The sequence below is a fragment of the Paralichthys olivaceus genome, chromosome 21 (assembly GCF_024713975.1).
Source record: "Paralichthys olivaceus isolate ysfri-2021 chromosome 21, ASM2471397v2, whole genome shotgun sequence".
NCBI classification, from domain to species: Eukaryota; Metazoa; Chordata; class Actinopteri; order Pleuronectiformes; family Paralichthyidae; genus Paralichthys; species Paralichthys olivaceus.
The window spans coordinates 16489904-16509098 of record NC_091113.1 but is presented as its reverse complement, the minus strand read 5'-3'; the positions used below and the strand labels follow the sequence as shown (position 1 = coordinate 16509098).

General features: G+C 39.6%; 1 protein-coding gene across 1 annotated transcript in view; it reads left to right on the top strand.

The window, feature by feature from the left end:
• Positions 1 to 19195, top strand: part of ca10a (carbonic anhydrase Xa) — a 239321-nt gene that overhangs the window by 197991 nt on the left and 22135 nt on the right. Inside the window, exon 4 of the mRNA XM_020082888.2 lies at positions 5637 to 5822. Within this exon, the coding sequence (XP_019938447.1) occupies positions 5637 to 5822 (186 nt within the window). The remainder of the gene's footprint in view (positions 1 to 5636; positions 5823 to 19195) is intronic.

Here is a 19195-nt window from a genome sequence, read left to right as displayed (position 1 = left end):
CTTGACAGTGTGTACCAGGTCTCGAACTGTGGACCCCGATCCTCAGACTAAACAGACAATCAGGGATGTAAACTGGGAGAACAATGTAAGCATAAAGTCATGTAGTTACCTACTTGAACACCACCTACTTTTAGCATATAGCTAACCTATTCTGGAAAATTAGCACCTTATAACATGTAACTTCGCTAGGGTCCCTTAATTAAAACTAGTTTAATTATTTCATAAAGCATGGGATCATGGGAGTTGTTGTCTTCACCGCTATTTCTATAAATGTACATGATTCAACTAAGGCACAAATAATGTTCACAGATGAGGAACTATGTTAGTTTTACCTATGTTACGCAGCAAACGGAAAAAAATAATCATAATCCATTAAAAGTGACCAATGCAAACAATGAGTGGATAAAAAAGCCAACTAGCTAACCAGAGTGCTTTCTCTTTTATGATATGATGTTTGTCCTACACAAGTCAACATTATATATAACGTAGATCTGGATGTTTTTAGACAATATATATGTAGACAGAGAATTGATACATAATATATCTTATTATAATAATAATATAAACCATACTGAATAAGCTTTAAGTGGCTTCTGTTTGCAATGTATTAATGGGGGTTAAAATGTGCTTCCTTTTGTCCTGTGATTTTTAAGCTGATTATTAAATTTTCTTTGTGATGGACATATGATGCTATCTTCACAAAAATATCCTTGAAAAGCATTACATTAAAATATGTGCATTATGTCCATGTAAGTTCTGTAAATCAAAACAACTGTATTGAAGTACATGTATTACCTTGATGTTGGTTGCAACCCACCGACAATCCGCTTGAAGAAGGAGTAAATGAAGATATTGAGGCGATGGATAAAAAGATAGCAGAAATGCCACTCTCCAATAAACCTAACAAAGAAGAAGACGACGGGTCACTGACATATAGTTCATTTTTTCTAAGAGGCTCAGTAATTTCCTGACCACTACGCTTTTTAGCAGACATGACTCAAATGGGAGGAAGTAGTGCATTTGTTGGACACTATTTTCAGCAGCAGATTAATCCACATTTGTTTGGTGAGTGTTTCTGGCAACAAGACATGTATCTTGGACTGAGTCAAAATTAACTCTAATATGTGTGTGTTCTTACTGATGAGGCAACATGTCGTCCAGCGTAGCTCACTGATATATTTGTATTCGTTTTTGGACGCCAATGCGGCTCTGTTGGATAGCTAGGAAGACCCAAAGCCAGCTTGTATTCAGGCCATGTGAACATTTATGTGCAGTCTATTATTATGAGTCCAGAATTCATGTACTGTTTTACAGCAACGCTGCCAAAAAACTGAAGTGCAGCAAAGTGGTTCCTGGTGTAATTTAGAGGCAATTTGTTATAAAAGCTGAGACAGTATAATCAGTGTGATGTTATAATGTTGAGACATGAGATGAGCGCAGCTAGAAGTGTTTTTGTTGATTGACTCAGTCCAATATACAAGCAGCTCAAAGTCCTGTGCTTATCTGACAGGCTGGATTTATGTTCATGAATATAGCACAAAAGCCAGCGTTTTTCTGAAATAAATTCAGCGCAGAGTGAAAATATGAGCCCCTCATCCTGCTCGTAATAATTACCTCACTACTCGCCCAAGTGTCGGGACTCCAAAAGAATAATGAGAAAGCAGATTGGTATCTAGTGGCTTTGCTTTGTTTGCAACCTTTCCACTGCATTGACTTTGTCTGGTAGTTGTTGCTGCAGAAACATGACAAATGAAGTAAGCAAGTCTTATTCAACTGTACCTCCCACCAGCTGGCGAAATGTGATCTCTTTCAACCCCCTTCTCATTAGATTTTCACATAGAATATGAGGGATTACATGCTTTCATTCTCTTCTCAGAAACTTTTGAAGTTCTCCTGCTCCACTTTGTGTGTTTCTTTTTAAAACAGAAAAAAAGTTTTCGAGTTTATCATTTGCATATCTAAGATTTCATCATGTAAGGCTTCATGGTCTCTTTTTTTTCTTCGCACAAGCTCCACCATGATGTTCTGCTCTATTTTGCTGTTGTGAGTACTTCACTTCACTAGCCAGGGATTATCGATCCCACGAGATGAAAGAATTACCAATTAGAAAATGAGCTGCTTTTTACTGTACATGCTGTCTTAGAGGCCGTGCCGTGTCTCGGTTTCACTGTTGGACAAACACGATTACACTCCTCTGTTCTGTCATTCCAACCACACTTCACTACCCGCGCCTCCCAGCCAGCCTCTAGCCATTTACCCTGACATGAGCAATCAGCCTGAACAACAGATATTGTCTGAGAAAAAAAGCTGTCATCCTTTGCACAGAGTGTACACTGCTTGCTATGAAACAGCCACATGAAACAATAGTGTGAAGATATGAAGCTGGAGAGACTTATATTCCAGAGACTTTCTTCATTATGCTGTGCCACACTTCTAAATGACTTTCTTAAATGTTTAGCTTCTATGTCTCTTACCTCCAGTTAAAGAAAGCAAATTTTGATTTCATATTTTTCATATAACAATTATTTCAAAGTGTCACAAAACAATATGATGACAAATGATTGGATTATCCACAGATCATGTCTTGAATGTTATTGTTTCAAAAGTCAAGGCATTACCTTATCATGTCATTTTCTGACCTAATAGTGACATCATCATGACATTATTCCTGCTAATTATTCTGTATTAATTTTAATTTTTCTTTCAGAAATGCACGCACACACACACACACACACACACACACACACACACACACACACACACACACACACACACACACACACAGCCATGTCTCCTTGACTTGAGAGGATGTTACATCGACTTACATTCATTTCCTGTTGACGTACCATAACTACAGTTACTACTTGGGTAACCCTAAGCTAAATCTAGCATTAAAACATGTCTTCACGTTTAAATGTAAGGATTTACATTATGGAGACGTGGTTTTTGTCCCCATGAGGAGGAACAATCCCCATAATGTGACTGTGTTAACATATTTAAGTCCCCACAACATGAGTAATACCTGAACCACAAACACACACACACACACACTAAAAGGGAGAATACATCAATCAGCCACAACATTTAAACAGGCGTCAACATTGATTGGTGTATATCTGGGGCCTCAGGCATTCGCTGTAATTAATTTATCAAAATGAAGGCTTATCAGACAACAACAAACAACACAACAGGTCATAATATGAAATGAAGCGTAGGAAGACATTGTTCCTGTATTTTATCCGTTAGAACACCCTGGTTACCATAAAGCTCATTTATGCTCCCTTGTGTACAAAAAGAGATATGTCCGTTCAAACGATGTCACTGTTACTGCCATCATACTTCGATGAATCTCCGTAAGCTTTAGAAGATGTGCACAAGTACAGATAAAATGAATGAAGAGTACGAACAGAAGGCTCCATCCGTTTCTGTATATCTAAAGTTGAGCTTAAATTAGCCTTCATGCGCCCGTTTGACCTCTACCACTCATAAAGTAGAACCCAACTAATGAGTTAAAGAAGCTATAACACTACATAAAGCTGAGAGAAAGTGAAAAGTTTATTAATTTACTATCACCAAAGACAGCATTACTCATAGGCCCATAGTTTATATGCTGGTGGGGCGGGGGTGGCTGAGGGGTAGAGCGGTCCTCTTCCAACCAGAAGGTCAGCAGCTCGATGCCAGCCTTCCCCATCTGCATGCCAAAGATACTGAACCCCTAATTGCCCTTCATAGAAAAAAGGGTGAATGGGTGAATGGCAAAACTGTACTGTAAAGTGCTTTGAGTGGTCATCAAAACTAGAAAAGCTCTATATAAATATAAACCATTTACCAGACCATGTTATGTTTAATGCCTGTGGTTTGGAATCTTTGGAAAGTGTATACCTGTAGGTATAATGTCAGGAATATCTAATATATCTGAGGTGCATTGCAGCGTGTTGTCAGTTTATTATCTCAATTACTCTTCCACTAGCATGTTTCAGACAAGGCCACTTGCCACTTCCCACCTCTACCTCCTGAAGAACAGCCAAATACGTTCTAAAGATTTCTGTGGTCTTTCTAGGCATCTCCCCTCACCCCTGTCACCTCGCCGGAGAAACCCAAAAGACTTCCCATCACTCACTCCTCTCTACCTTTGCCTTCACTGACTCCAACGCACCTCTCTCTTCCCGCTCCCTGTTCTTATCTCCTCTTTGGTTTGCCTCCCCTTCTCTCTCGTTCTCATCATTGATTTTTTTTCAGAACTTCTATAAAATATTTACAATGTGTGGGCAGACTCCTTTCTCTGGGAATTTAGAGGAGGGGGCGTGATCGTTTTGAAAGCGAGTGGTAAAAAGAGTGAGGGAGCGGGAGCGAGGGGAAAAGCAAGGGGAGCGGAAAGAGGAGAGGAGAGAAAGGGGCTGATAAGAGCGTTGGAAGTCCACCATAACTCGCCGCTTGAATATCAATGGCTCACTTTGAAACAGCTCCTGATTATAAATAAATAAACAGCCCTGATAAAGATCGTTATTCAAGGCTTTTGTAATACCATGTTTACCCCTAAAACCTTGCAGCCGATCATGAGCGAATTCTGGTGATGTCAACCTTTGAACACGATTCGTTCTTGTTTTCCATCTTTCCCCTGTCCTTTGTTTTCACCTGCGGCTCCGCGCTCTTCTTTTGTCTGTCGAAATGTGGTTTCACTTTACAACGCTGCCTCTCCCCTCTGCTCGGATCGCTTCCTAATTAAATAAAGCCCTCAGGACTTGAACTCCTAATCTGTCAGAAATGCAGGACGACAGCATCTCCTTATTCTTGTAACCCAAGCTCATGATTGAAGACTTCAAGAAAACCTGATTTTCCTCGCTTTTACAAAGACTTTTACTAAACCAATGACTGACTGCTCTGTCAAGTCAGCCAGAAGTCTCTAGAAACGCCTTCAGGAGTGATTGTTTCACAACTACGGGTTTGAGAAGACTTCACAGCATAGTAGAAACACAGTCGTTTTTAAACTTTCAATATTGTACAGAAATAAACTTTCACTCAAATATGGAATAAATGTATACACTTACACATTTGTCACATAAATATCTTATTTTTACAAGATGATATTTGTATAGCCATACTACCAACAGTAACAGCAAATATTGTTTTATATATATATATATTTAGGTTTTAATGTTTGTGGTTATCTTCAAGCCACACCACAAGAATGTACCCTGTGGTGCAAGAAAATAAAGCTTCCTGGGCTGGGAGTGTTTCATTGAGCAGAATATAGACGTGTCCATGCCTGTGCTTCAGCTAATCATCGTGTTTGGGTGGTTTCTTAGTTGTTTAGTTTGTCAGCAAGATTATTGAAAAACTATGGAATTATTTTTTTTCTCCACTCTCCTTAACAATTCAAGACAGGATTTTCTTTTTGATATTTTAACCAATTTCTTCCTCGGCATGTTTAGTGGACCGATATCTGTGTGTAGTTTCGTGTGGCTTGATATAATTGAAGGGGACAGTTGGGCCTAAGTAGAGGTACATGTATGTGCTCTACTGAGTTGGACCTCATTATTAATAACCACGTAACATACATTACTGAGACAGTTTCCTGATTTCATGAGACTACTAGTGCAACTCTGCTAAGCCTTCCTTCATGTGTTCTTTCTCAGGTGGGAGGGACGATGTACAACACGGGCCGCCATGTCTCTCTGCGACTGGACAAGGAGCATCTGGTTAACATCTCTGGGGGGCCGATGACATACAGCCATCGCCTGGAGGAGATCCGGCTACACTTTGGCAGTGAGGATGGTCAGGGCTCTGAACACCTGCTGAATGGACAAGCCTTCTCTGGAGAGGTGAGTGTGTGTGTGTGTGTGTTTGTTTGACTGTGTTTGGGCCTTAAATGAAATGGAATTTTATGGAAAATTATATTGCAACTGGCCAAGATAACGGAAATCCACAGAACGTTGAGGCTTGTGTGTCCTGGTCAGTAAAGAGGCCAGACATGCTGGAATTCACTTTCACTATTTACTTCACAGCGGCAGCTTTGCCATGATGAGTTTCTCAGACCACATTTTTCAAACATGTCAAGGTGAAAGTGGAAACACTTTTGATATTGTTGTTGACTGCACTTGGACATCTCCATGGTTATAGTCATAAACTCTGGGGTCGTAAAAAGTCATATTTACAGCATTTCAGCATGGCAGTAATATAAATTGTATCATTTAAATTGAGCACCATGGATAAATATCTGTGTCCACATTTGAATGGTATAAATTAGGGGTCAAACAATGTTTTTTCAAGGCCTTTATTGTTAATTATTGGTAGCCAAGGAGACAAATACTCAATACAATACAATACAATTATATACTATAGATATACTATAATTACTGTGACAGAGGCAGTAGTATACGAGGATATTGTGCAATAAACTCATGTTCTAAACAGTTGCCTGTTTACATTTCAGCAGATACAAAACAATATAAGAATTCTTCTTCTTCATTTGGTGTATTGTTGGGTGGCAACCAACTTCAAGGTGCATTACCGCCATAGACTCTGTTTCAATATCCTACTTCTTCATCTTCCCCATTCCCTACTGTATCTCCTATAACCTTCGATTTTTGATAGCCTGTCCTACTTTTTCGTTCGGCGAGTGACCACCTATTGTGTTGTGTGTAAATCAGAGTTATCGAGGCCAAATTAAATTATGTTGTCCAATCCTGTCTTCCTCAGATATGGTAAATACTATTTCCAAGCTCTGTTCTTCCGCTCCATGCTTTGCAGTAATATAAGCATTATCTTGCTTCACCATTCTAATATTCGGTGTCCTTTTATCTCTGTTGATGTCTCCACCAACACCTGAGAAAAATGTCAGACTCTTTAGCTGCTAAGTGCTTATCATTAAATGTTCCCATGTGTCGGTTTGTCAGTTACCACAGAGAACTGAAACTCAATACTGAGTTAACTTAAGTCAGGATTTGCAGGTCCTTGCATAAAACTCTGTAATAAACTTTTAAAATGCAAATTATTTCTCCGGACATGAACTTAAATTATAGCAGGAGCAGTGGCTACACCCCAAAAAAAATACTTTCATAAATCAGTGTGCTCATTAATGGGCTTTCAGGGAAATCATTAATTGAAACCATTGCTCCCTAAAGAAATATATCCTGTCGGAATGAGGCTTTTGTCCATCTGCAAGCAAAATATAGTCAAATTAACTGAATGTTTGTTGAAAATACACTTTTTTTTTTTTAAAGGCAATAGCTTCAATTGGCCCTTGAGGGGTGAATCCCTAAATTTACATTTCAAGTACGGTTTGATTTTGAAAAGCTACTTCACATCTAAATGAGTCAGAATTTGCTCCAGTATGCAAAGAATCCTGTGGCACTCCAAATGAGTTTCCACATGATGGCAGCAATTTGCAGTTTGCTTTCAGCCAGCGACGAGTTGTCTCTGAGGTTGACAGTTCAGCATTTAACTCTTGTTCTTGCACACATCTTTTGCTCATGAACACACACACACACACACACACACACACACACACACAGTGTTGCGCTGTGCTATTTTAAATGTTTGACGAGTGAATCAATTAGCTTCCCTGGCTTTGATTGTTCAACAAAATCATAAGTCACTCACGCCACTGCATTCCACCGCTGCCATCTTATGAATAACCAGTTTGTGTGGCAACAAAATAATTGCAGTCTTGACAAGCTAATTTATTATAATTAATGGCAATCATTTATCCTCCCCTCAGAGTCTGAGAGCTGATATTCAAATCATTATAAAAGCAGTGTTTACTGCATCCTCCAGGGTGGAAGGAATTGTAACTCACATGCGCACACGCACACTCAATCACACACATCACTGTATATCAAGGCTCCTGCTGGGGATACATGCTTTACTTCACCCCTGCCGTCAGGGCCTGATTTGCCCCTTGTGGGTTAACGATGCTGGAGGAGCCGTTCAGAGCCAAGTGGAGAAACTGAGAGGAGATTTGCCCCTGATATGTGAAATGTGATGCCACATTGTTGCAACATTGCACTCAGCTTCCCTAAGGCAGGCAACAGAGGGGAAAATGTGTCTGCAGCAAATAATTTCCTTTGGGGGAATAGACATGCCTTTAATATACTGACCATGTGTATTTATATGTTTGTGCAGAATTTAAACTCCCCCCAGGTTGCTTAAATGCCAAATTCCCGGAAAGAAATCGAAACATGTCTTTAGTGTCCTCAGCAGCATCTATACCCTTGTGGGCAACTAAACACTTGGTAGAATTTATTTTACCTTGGGATTTGTCCACATGCTCACATAATTGGTTGATTGCTTTTCATCTGGACAAAAAGCGCTGCAGACACTGAAAAGCTGATATACAGGTGATAAATATTTCAAGCCAAGGTAAAATTGAACATCGCCCAATCAGATCGGAATTAAAATCAATCCCCAAAAATCAGTGGAAAAGAGGTCAATGATAATTCAAGGAACAAAGTGGTCTCATACGTCAGCTGCTGCTTTACAGACCTAGAGATTCTCATGGCAGCTACTTATGGATAATGTAGCTGACCACGGACAGAGACAGACCAGAGGTTAACAGCTTTGTGGTGCAGCAGCGTCGGACTGACATTTTGATATTTAAGCTGTAGTTGTATCACCAGGCGACCTGTGATGGGCCGAGCTCAAAGGCCTGAGGAGTCACAAGTGGATATTGAATATAAGAGCTTAGCAAACAAGCAAAATAAATTCTGGGCGGAACTGAAATCTGGCCATTGAACGAAAGCAAGTTAACGAACCAAGTGGTCTAATAAACACAGAACAAAAGGGAACCCAGATTCTGAGTGATCTGCCCGATTACACAGAACATAAATGGCAAATGCAACTAAACAGGATATTTGGACAGTTGGTCTATAATTTGAAAAAAACATTTAGTTTGTGTTGATCAAAGAATAAAATATCTCTCAAAATACACAAAATTAAGTTTAATGAAATACACAAAATCCATCCACTCATTATCAATACTGCTTATCCCTTGAGTGTGAGGACTGGAGCCAATCCCAGCTGACATCAGGCGGAAGGCGGGGTACACTCTGGACATGTCTCCAGGGTTTCACAGGGGGACATACGAGCTGTGTGTCAATTTAGGGGCTGCATCGTTCGTAGGCTACATTTGGAGACTGATTGCGTCACAGCGGCGCCACTAGATTGTCCCAATTCAAAGGCTCCTTCAAAATGCAGCAGACAAATGTATCCTTCCACCCCCGAGCAACGGAGGCTCTACCAGATGGATCCTTCCCAGCCCAGCATATCCCATGATTCACTGCGCTTCAATGACAAACTGTTTTTCGTAGAGGTAATGGCTGCAAAGAGCAAGGAGAAAACGTCAGCTGAATTTTTTTTCTAACTGGAGGTACTCAACCGAACAGATAACATTTAACATATACACGTTTTCAACATTTTTCATCAAGCGAAGAACATTTTCCTTCAAGCTTTGTTGCTAGGCGACAGCTATAACGGCGGGACAAGCTGGTGATGCAATAGGAAGACTAGACCGTCTCCTTTCGGTTGGGCTGCGTAGACTGGGTCCTCGCTAGGGTACAAACCACCATTTACACCTGTGGGCAATTTAGATTCATCAATTAAGCTACATGTCTTCGGACTGTGGGAATCTTGCTGTGAGGAGCCAGTGTTAACCAAAGCATCTAACAAGATAATCAACTAAATAACCCCACCCCCCCCTTGATGTGGCAGGCACTTTGTACAGCCTAACTGGCACTTCCTGTATCCATCCTCTTTGTAAATAACCCTGGCAGTGCCAGAAACACCGGCTCCAGTAAAATAGAAACATAATTAGAAAAATGTAAGATAAATTAATGTTGAATATGGAAAAGTAAACTACATGTTTGCAATACAAATTATACAGCTCAGGTACTATGAGTGCGTTGTAAGCAAAGAATCATGTGTTATCATTAATGTGTTGGAGTATGTGTGCATATGGGTGTAAAAACAGATAAAAAACGGAAGAATTAAGTGTCAGTGTGAGTTATGGGATTTACCAGCTTATACCGCTGCTCACAACAGTTCTTCAGTTCAGTCTGTTTGACGAATACATGCATTAAAACTGGATATAGGTGACCAGGCAGGATGCAGGAGGAAGGAATGGAGATTTACCGGGCTGACACTCGAGCTGTCTCTCTTCCCCTTTTCCAGACTTTTGGGGGAGAACAGAGCAGAGTCTTAATTTATATTTCATTTCAGATTTCCCTTGTGATGTGTAATGTAAAAAAAGATTTTAATCAAAAGATGCGGTGCTAGGAGGTTCTAAGTTTTGCAAATGTATTTTATCGATAATTGGTGATTTTAGCAGCAAGAGCAAACTAAATATTTACATAAAAATGCACAGAAGGTATATATAAATGTATATAAATCATTAAACGATACCACTCACTTCAGACTGGTTAGTTTGAACTCCAACTCTTTTTTTTATTTATGGGAAAAATGTCATGGTTCAGTATTTGTCATGATTATCCTCATACAATTTGCTGGGAGGTTTTCAAGGGTTAATATTTCAGTCTTGTAATACATTACACTCCAGACACCACTGTATCACATTTTGCAATATGATGTTACTTCATACAACATGAGCTGTAACCTCCTGTTTGCAGGTTATATTTTTCATTCGATTTGTTAGACGATGCCAAAACTGTTGGCTGGCTGTTTGGTTGGTGTGGAACTTCTAGTTCCAACGTCTGGCACCAGATCTCGGGCACATTCTTGGTTGACAACATGTAGTCCAAATTTATATCAAGTCTTAACATGAGGATTTTGAGTGTTCTGTTTTCTCAGCAGAATAAGTGACACCACTGCTCAAACAGTCTGATAGTTGAATCTTCAGTAGATCTTCCAAACTGCAGGGGAGCAAGACCAGGGCAGGTTTTTGTTTAGTTGTTTAACATCCCATTCCCTTTTGCCATGTTCTCCTCTCTTTAACAACTGTTTCTGAGTGAAATGGCAGCTAGAAAACATCCTCCTCAATCCTCCGCCACCTCCCGAGACAGCTCACCCCAGTCTTTCATCAAACCAGAGCCGTGACTTCAAGGTCCAATAGGATGTTTCATAATCAAAAATGCAGAAAATCTCACTCTCACTCTCTCCCCCTCTCTCTGACTACCTCTCGCCCCCATCTGCAGATGAGTGGTGGCAGTGCATGTCCTTGAAACGTGAACAAAGCGAGAAATATTCAAACTTTTTAAAGCAAAGCATCCCTCTGAAATGGCAGTCTGTGGGAGGATGCAGGGAGGGGGGGGTTGTGTGTGTGTATGTGTGTGTGTATGTGTGGGTGCATTAACACTCCAGAGCTGTCGTCTTTAAATCACCCCTTAATATCTCCACTCATTGAGCCTTTTTCTCTGCTTGCTTGTAACTTTTTCTGACTCTTGCTGTGTTTGTGTGTGTGTGTGCGTGCAACACATTTCAGACATAAGACTATAGACGTTTTTCCCTATCTTTATTCAAGAGCGTGGTCTTTTAGTTCCAGTGCATGACTTGTTGAATTTATGTTCAGAATGTGCATTACTCTTCATCAAAACCCTGCCCTTGCACTAAAATAGCCCGTTTGCACTTAAATTTGCTCTGCTTCTGCTCGAACTGTGTGCTTGCTCTCAGATATTTTGCTGCTCGCATGGATTTCCTGCGCTCCAGCTTCAGCCCCTCTCCGCACTCGGGCTGCTTTCTGTGCGCTCGTGAATCGTCTGCTCTCAGATTTCTCCTCTGCTCTTGGGTTTTTTGCGCTACAACCCTGTCAAAAGTCCCCAACCAACAGACTGCCAGGTGTCGTGTCGACCACTGGTCGAGCAATGAAATGAACGATATGATCCCTGCCTCATTGCGGGCACGTTTGCTTTACTTCAGAGCAGTTGCTCTTTGACCTTGTTCATCCACTCCTTCCCTCCATGGCTTTATTAGATGGACTTCCCCTGTCCTTCTATTCCAACAAGTCATAGAGAAAGCAAGGGGAAGTCATCACAACCTGAATACAAATTCAACAAGTCATGCGCTCGAACTGAAAGACCACACTCGAATAAAGATAGGAAAAAACCAACATATAAGACCATTTAATTTTGGGATGGTTTGTACAATTTAGGACACAAGCCATTTCCCTGAAGGAGAAAAATCTGATTGGGTCAGTGGTCAAAACCGTGTTGCTTTGGTTAACTGAAGATTTTAAATTGGTGCAGTGAATATGAGTGACTGGTTGTTTACCTCAATATGTCAGACCTGTGATGCACATGCAACCTTTCCACCACCAAGGATGGATGGATGGTCAAGTTCAGGTTAGGTTTAGAGTAAGTCTGCAGGAAGTGATTGGAAGTGTATGTTATGTCCACAAAAGTGATTTGTGACACAGTTCTTCTTCATTAGATACCAGGGCAACTTATGAAACACAGTAAAGTTCGACAGCTCTGCAAACTGCAGCTATGCTATGGTCTCCCTCTCTAAATCCGTTTCAACTAAAATGGACCATTATAACCTTTGAGGAGGATTACTCAGAACTGTTGCATTAGAGTTTATCTTTGAACAGCAAAACAAATGTAAATATCTGTAGGAAACATGCATTTATTTATCTTTATCATATCATTACATCAGTGTTTTTACAATTAAAACTGAAGTGCGCCCATATCAGTAAAATATACTGAGTTGTTGCTGAAGACCAGAACCAAATCATCTGCATAGAAATAATTAATGATGGACAACTGTGTGTGTGTGTGTGTGTGTGTGTGTGTGTGTGTGTGTTTACAAATGCACCTCTGTTGTATGCAAGTCTCTGTGTGAGAGACAAAAATTGATGTACTGTGTTTTCAATGGTTCGCCCCTGCTCTACAGAACATTGCAGTACTTGAAAGTTAAATTATGCAGCCTGTGTGTGTGCGGCCAGCTCAGCTCTGCTCCCCTGGAGCTGCTGTGTGGTCTAATCTGAAAATGAAACACCTTGGTCTTTTAATAAGTGCTAAAATATTCAAAATATTATTCCAACACCAGGTTGACTCCCCTTTTAGACACACAGAGAGCACTCAACCATCCCATTATTGTCTGATTAAAAAGGAGAACTATGTTTGATCAGAAATGCCCTTTACAAGTCATTCTCATTTACACTGACCTCAAATGTTGAGCCTGAAAATTCTGATGCCAATGTGTTTATGCCAATATCACATTTGCTTTAATCGGACAACATTCCACAAAACATGCAACGCATCGTGTGAAATCCAGTCAGAGGTGGCAGTACACGCACATGGGACACGTTTGTCTTCAAATCGTTGTTGGAGAAAGCTACTCTGTCACAAGCATCGCTCAGAAAGGATCTCTTGGTTGCCTAAACCTAACCAAACTCTGAAAACTTCAAATAAAAATGAAGGAAAAACTACAATATATTTACATGGATCAAACAAAATAACTGGGACCTCCAGTTTCCCGGCTGAAAGTCATGGGTTTGACCCATTCCTCCACCCCAACCTGCTCTTTATGCAGACTTTGCTCCTATACCTCACCTGACTTCCTACAAGCTGTCTGGCAAAAAGGCTTTCTGGCAGCAAAGCTTTCTTGTAGAAAGCCTTGAAGGCAAACGTCTCCCATGTGCGCAATGCAAGATGCCCGGGTTAAAGGACCATTCTGCTGAATGATTTAGCAGTTAGAGAACGGTTGGCAGGATAGTAAAGTGTACCAGAAGTGTTTAGATTGATTTCCTTCCTTCCAGGCAGCCACTGCTTTGTGTTCACTTCAGCAGGCTGTGGCTCCAAAGAGCGGAAACATAGGTGATCCATCACAGGGAAGAATTCATCTGCTTTATTCCGTTGTCAAAGTTATGTTGAAGTAAGGTCATAGAGGGGCTACAGAGAAAACACAATACTTACTTAAAACCACCAAACCGTTGCGTCTGTGTTTATTGTTTGCTTTCTAATAGTGACTATCTGGCAATATAATGTAACTTATTATTTCATTTTTTTGTGTTACAAAGAACGCTCACCTTACAAGTCAATTACATTTTTATGTTCAGTACTTCATTTTTTTTTTTTTTATGAACAGCATCATCCCCAGTTCAGGTCAGGCAATGGAACCTTACAATCTATGGCATGTCTGCAGGTTTCAGGTCATCTATCTTTTGTCAGTATAGCAGGACTTTAGAAAAGCTGTTAATGCAACAGCAATGAGAGATTTAAACATGGCCCCTGTTTGCAACACAACATGATCATGAAATAAACTGACAGTCCAAGCTTCAACCCTGCAAATTGCAAATATAGCGGAATGGATAAAAGTGGTTGTGAGGAAAGAGGAAAGACGTCATCAAGCTACAGCCATGCCAGCAGCTATGCTTAGGCACAGTGGTGCTTTGAGCTAAATGCTATTTTACAGGAAAGGTAAAAATATTTTCGACCTACTGGTCTTGGACTTGGCTCCTTTGGGGATCATATAATTTTACTTGCAACCTCTGACAAGCATTGTGTCTTAAACCCCACTGTTTTTTAGGAAATGGTTGGTTGAATGTCCTTTGCTGATTGGTAAACATTTTTAAAAACTTTTGGAATGGGATATTTTTGATCTACAAACAAAACAGCCACCATATCAGTTTTGAACTGGTCAATATCAACATCTGATATTCAGTGGTATTATTAAATATATAATTTTAAGGGTCACACAACCCCCCAAGACAGCTACATGATCCCTTCAGTGTTGTTGAGAAGTTTCACAATAAAATGCATCCAAAATGATATATTATAACTTAAGATCCATACATTCAACAACCAATATCCATCCGGTTAAAATATATTGTTGGAAATAACAAAGATGTAAAGACACACCTTAAATGTGACTGAAAATTGGATTTAAAAAAAACAGTTTCTGCTAAACAACCATAAGACGCCATTGACAGACGACCAAACAGGCTTTGAATAAAAGGACAGATTTATTTAGATGTGAAAATTGATGGAGACATAATGTATGTGCATACTTTAACAAAATAAAACATTGGCTAATCATTTTTTAATATCTTCCTGTAGATCAAATTAACCGGCTCGTGAGACAATTTATGAACACAAAACAAACACAACAGATTTTTTTTTTTTATTTATGAAAGCTATTTTGTCTGTGATAAAAGAAAATAACATGGAACATGTCCTTGAAGATGCTCCCTTCTGGCTGCCTGCCTACCTGTCAGGTCAGGGTCGAGATGAATGAAACGCACAAGTAGCTGTTATGTGTCAAGGCAGAGAAGAATAATGTCGATTGTGAGAAAAGAAAAGCAATGTGAAATGGACAAACAATAAAGATAAGCCATTGTGTCCAAAAGACAGACCTCAAGCGTCATTGTAGCTTGAAATATGCAGCTAAACTGGATGATTATTGGTATAAAAGATAACGCTCTACAGCAGAGTTTTGGGTGCTCATCAAGCAGCTCTCACAAAACCATATCCTGACAGAGACAACGTTACAGAGGCCAGGCTTTGACTCATGATATTGAAAAACCTCGAAGGAAACCACAGGAAATCTACAGCAATGACCAAAGCAAACCCTGCTTGACTTAGCGTGGGGGATCCCTGCTGAGTTTGATAGAAGGGAGAACTGCTGTCTTTACCAGACAAGCCTGGCACTACCAAAGATGAAGATTGGTTTGAACCAGTTGCTCTGACCAGAATCATGAGAATCATCATCATCACAATCACAAATTAGAGCAAATAGAAGCAGTTCCAGCCCTCTCATTTAGACAGATAAGTAAAGTATATGTAAGAATAGTATATTTGTATAATACCTTAATCTAAAATACAATATTAAAAAATAGCAAAGATTAAATTGACTAATAATAGTTAAAACCACAGCAACAAACAGGAAAGAGACACAAATACAAAATAGAGAATATAATATGTGTGATAACTGTTATCTCCTATTCCTTACCTCCTGTGAGGAAACATTTTGATGATGAACCAAAATCCTGTACATGGTGCGTTTAAATAATATCCGTGCGAGCAGAATAACACGGTTGTTTCAAAAAAAAAAAGTGAACCTGTACAAACTGAAGGAGACAGCGCTCTTTGCTGCAGACAGGCTCCAGCTGTATTTGTTACAACTCTTGTCAAGTGTCGGAGAAGGATTCGCCATAGGCAGCTGTTCCAAACATTTTAAAGCCCCATCAATCACGGACACGCAGCTCATATGTCCCCTTTCAAACACAGTCACACACATGAAAAATCACATTCAGCTACTATCGCTGGTCACAGAGCTTCAATTAGGAGAGCGCGTCCCGATTTCTTTTCTCTTTGATTTATCATTAATCTCTATTAAATGGCACATTAATCCCTATTAAATGGTGCATTTCGCCTGCGTCTTTATTGTGTTGTGATTGTGGTAGATCTTCAATTAGAATCACATCACCACATTTACAAATAAATACTGGGTAACTAAATTTGAGATTATGGTCGATTACCACAGTCATATTAACGCAGATGATGGATTCAAAGATGATGATTTCTGTAGCGGAAGCTGTCTTCTGTCATCCGGGAAAACATCTGAATAAAAACCAGGTACTCCATGTGCATAATCGGAGTGCGATTGGTGCGGTAGCAGACCTCGTCCGTTTGTTTGTTTTATGGATCCACACTGCAGTTAATCTGAAGGAGGAAGGACAGATGGCTGGGAATTGAGATTGAGAGAGTCATTTCCATTCCAGCGCTTTTAAACCCTCTCTCACCGTTAATGTTGAACACCTCTCTTCCGCTATCGACTTGCTGCCTTCATATTTCCCTGCCCCACGGGCCAGACCAGCCATTAGACCATAAAGAGACCCCCCTTCTTCTCCAACACACACACACAAATACACACTCATGCACACACACACACACACACACACACACACAGTCCTGACAGCACTGACCAGTCAAGCTGTAGTGACCCTGTACACTCAGATCAGCGTTGTCTCAAACCGATTCCACCCAATGTAGCTTCCCACCCGAAAACGTGTCAGTGGCCTTTTGGTGTGATGTTTCTCTTTTGAGGCTTTTGCACCATAAAAGCATTCAATTCCAGTGGAAGGAACCAATGACCAATGTGCAAAAACATTCAAGCTGAAAACCTGTTATTTCTGGTGGTGACCATCCCTCGTGGCTGTTTGAAGGACATCGGGGAATGACACATTACCAACAATCCTCCATGGGTGTAGCTCAAATTGAAACCCAATGGATAGGTTACTCTGGTGATCATTGGTAATTCTAGGTTAGCTACTATCATACCAAACCTTGCCACCACATTCCCAGATAAGACTTTATTTATCCCGATGTAAATTTGTTTTCCAGCTTGCTCCAAGGTTAAAGTACTAAACAATATAAAGTAATGTAAAAAAAACCAACAAAGAATAAGTCTGAAATATAGGTGAAGATAAAATTGTAATGTCACTTGAATCTAATTAAGTGTATAACGAGTAATGCAGAACCAGTGTCTGTTACTAGATATCACTAGAAATGACAATAAGATAAGCAAAGATAGATTATATATAAAAGATACAAAAACATTAATGTGAGACAAATTGCACATGAATGCACGGGTGGAAATATTGCACATGATATTTGAAAAAAGGCAGAATAACAGTGATCTTCTATTGTGTATTGTTGTTGGAATTATTTCTTAGTGTAAACTTGCGATCTTAAAAGTCTTAATGATCACAAATATATGAGAGAAGTTTCACTTAATGAACGTAGCTGATTCTCTCACATACAGTCGCCTGCACACAAAATGCTGGCATTCCAGGAGTTAGATGTGGGATATTTAGTTAGATGTAATTCCCACGCCACTACCAATAAGGATCTCATTGGATAAAAGTGATTAGAATACCCAATCAATAAAAATACTTTTTGGCAATGTTGAATATTGACATGTTGGGTACCTTAAAACTCTCAGCTTTTTTTTACTGCCTTTCCCTTTCTTGTTACTGCTCATCATGTCTCTTCCCATTCATGTATTTCATCTGGTCCAGCCTGGTAGCTTCATGTTTCAAGGGATTTTTTCTAACCTCTGAAGTCTGAAATCAGGCCGGCTTGATCAAATCATGTGATGCAATGTTTTGTGCGATTTTAAGTCCAAAAACTATATAAACTCTGTCAAAGTGAGAAATTGTGTGGTCATATATGCGATGATGTTAAACTGAGCGAGCACAGGCTTTTATTGTTTTTGGCTGTGTTTGATTGTATTTTGGGAATTTATGATACCTCCACTTTTAGGACAATTTCTCAAGTCTAGTTAAAGAAAGTAAATGTAGGAGAGAGTCTTTGATTCAACAGACCAAGACACCAGCAGAGAGGCGGCACTATCTGCCAAGTTCTCTGTTTGCCAGAGCTCTCTAGAAATGTCTGCTTCATCTATTGGAGTGAGGCCATCAGGTGGGCAGCCCCACATTCAAGCATTTGTTACTTGAATCACATCTTTCGTTATATGTTCATTAATTCTTCATTTATTCTCTTACTTCTAGCGTTTAGTTAAAATCATATCCTCATCTTGTACCTTCTTTTTAAAACAGAAACAAGATACCTGCACTGAGAGCATAACTACCTCCGAATATCAGACTCATTCCTTTGGTTTCATAGTTTCTCTTCAAAAAAAGTGGTGCCCCAATTTCAGTGGGAGCAAATTTAAATTCAGAGTGTAGTCTTGTTCCGCTCTTCAGTCTTCCTCAGCTAATAGAGGAGGCTCCAACAGGATCACATGAAGCTCCACACTTTGTTCATGTGATGATATCTGTGCTTCATTTTGGTCCGGTGTTCAGAGACCAAAACCAGTCAGAGCATCAAATGGGACAGAAACACAATTCTGATTAAATCATTTTGCCAGGAATTACAAATTTGTTCTGCTTTCTTAAATAACCAAATAATGTAAAATGACAGTAATCATCTCCAATTAAATATATGGTTTAGTTTAATTTTATATGTTTCTTTGTAATTTTAGTTTTATGTTTATATCTTAGCTACATTTACATTCAACCTCTGTAATTTTGGATACAAATTTACAGCTTTTATGTCATTACCGACATAATTCTGGTTCTTTAATTTGTCATATTTATTTACACAATATTGACATTATACGTTAAATCTCCTCATCCAACTTTCCCATTACCAAACCTGGTCTTACTGGTGCTAAACATTCCCAATGCATTTACAAATTCATGTGTTCACAATCAGATTCCCCTTTAAAAATATCGATTGAG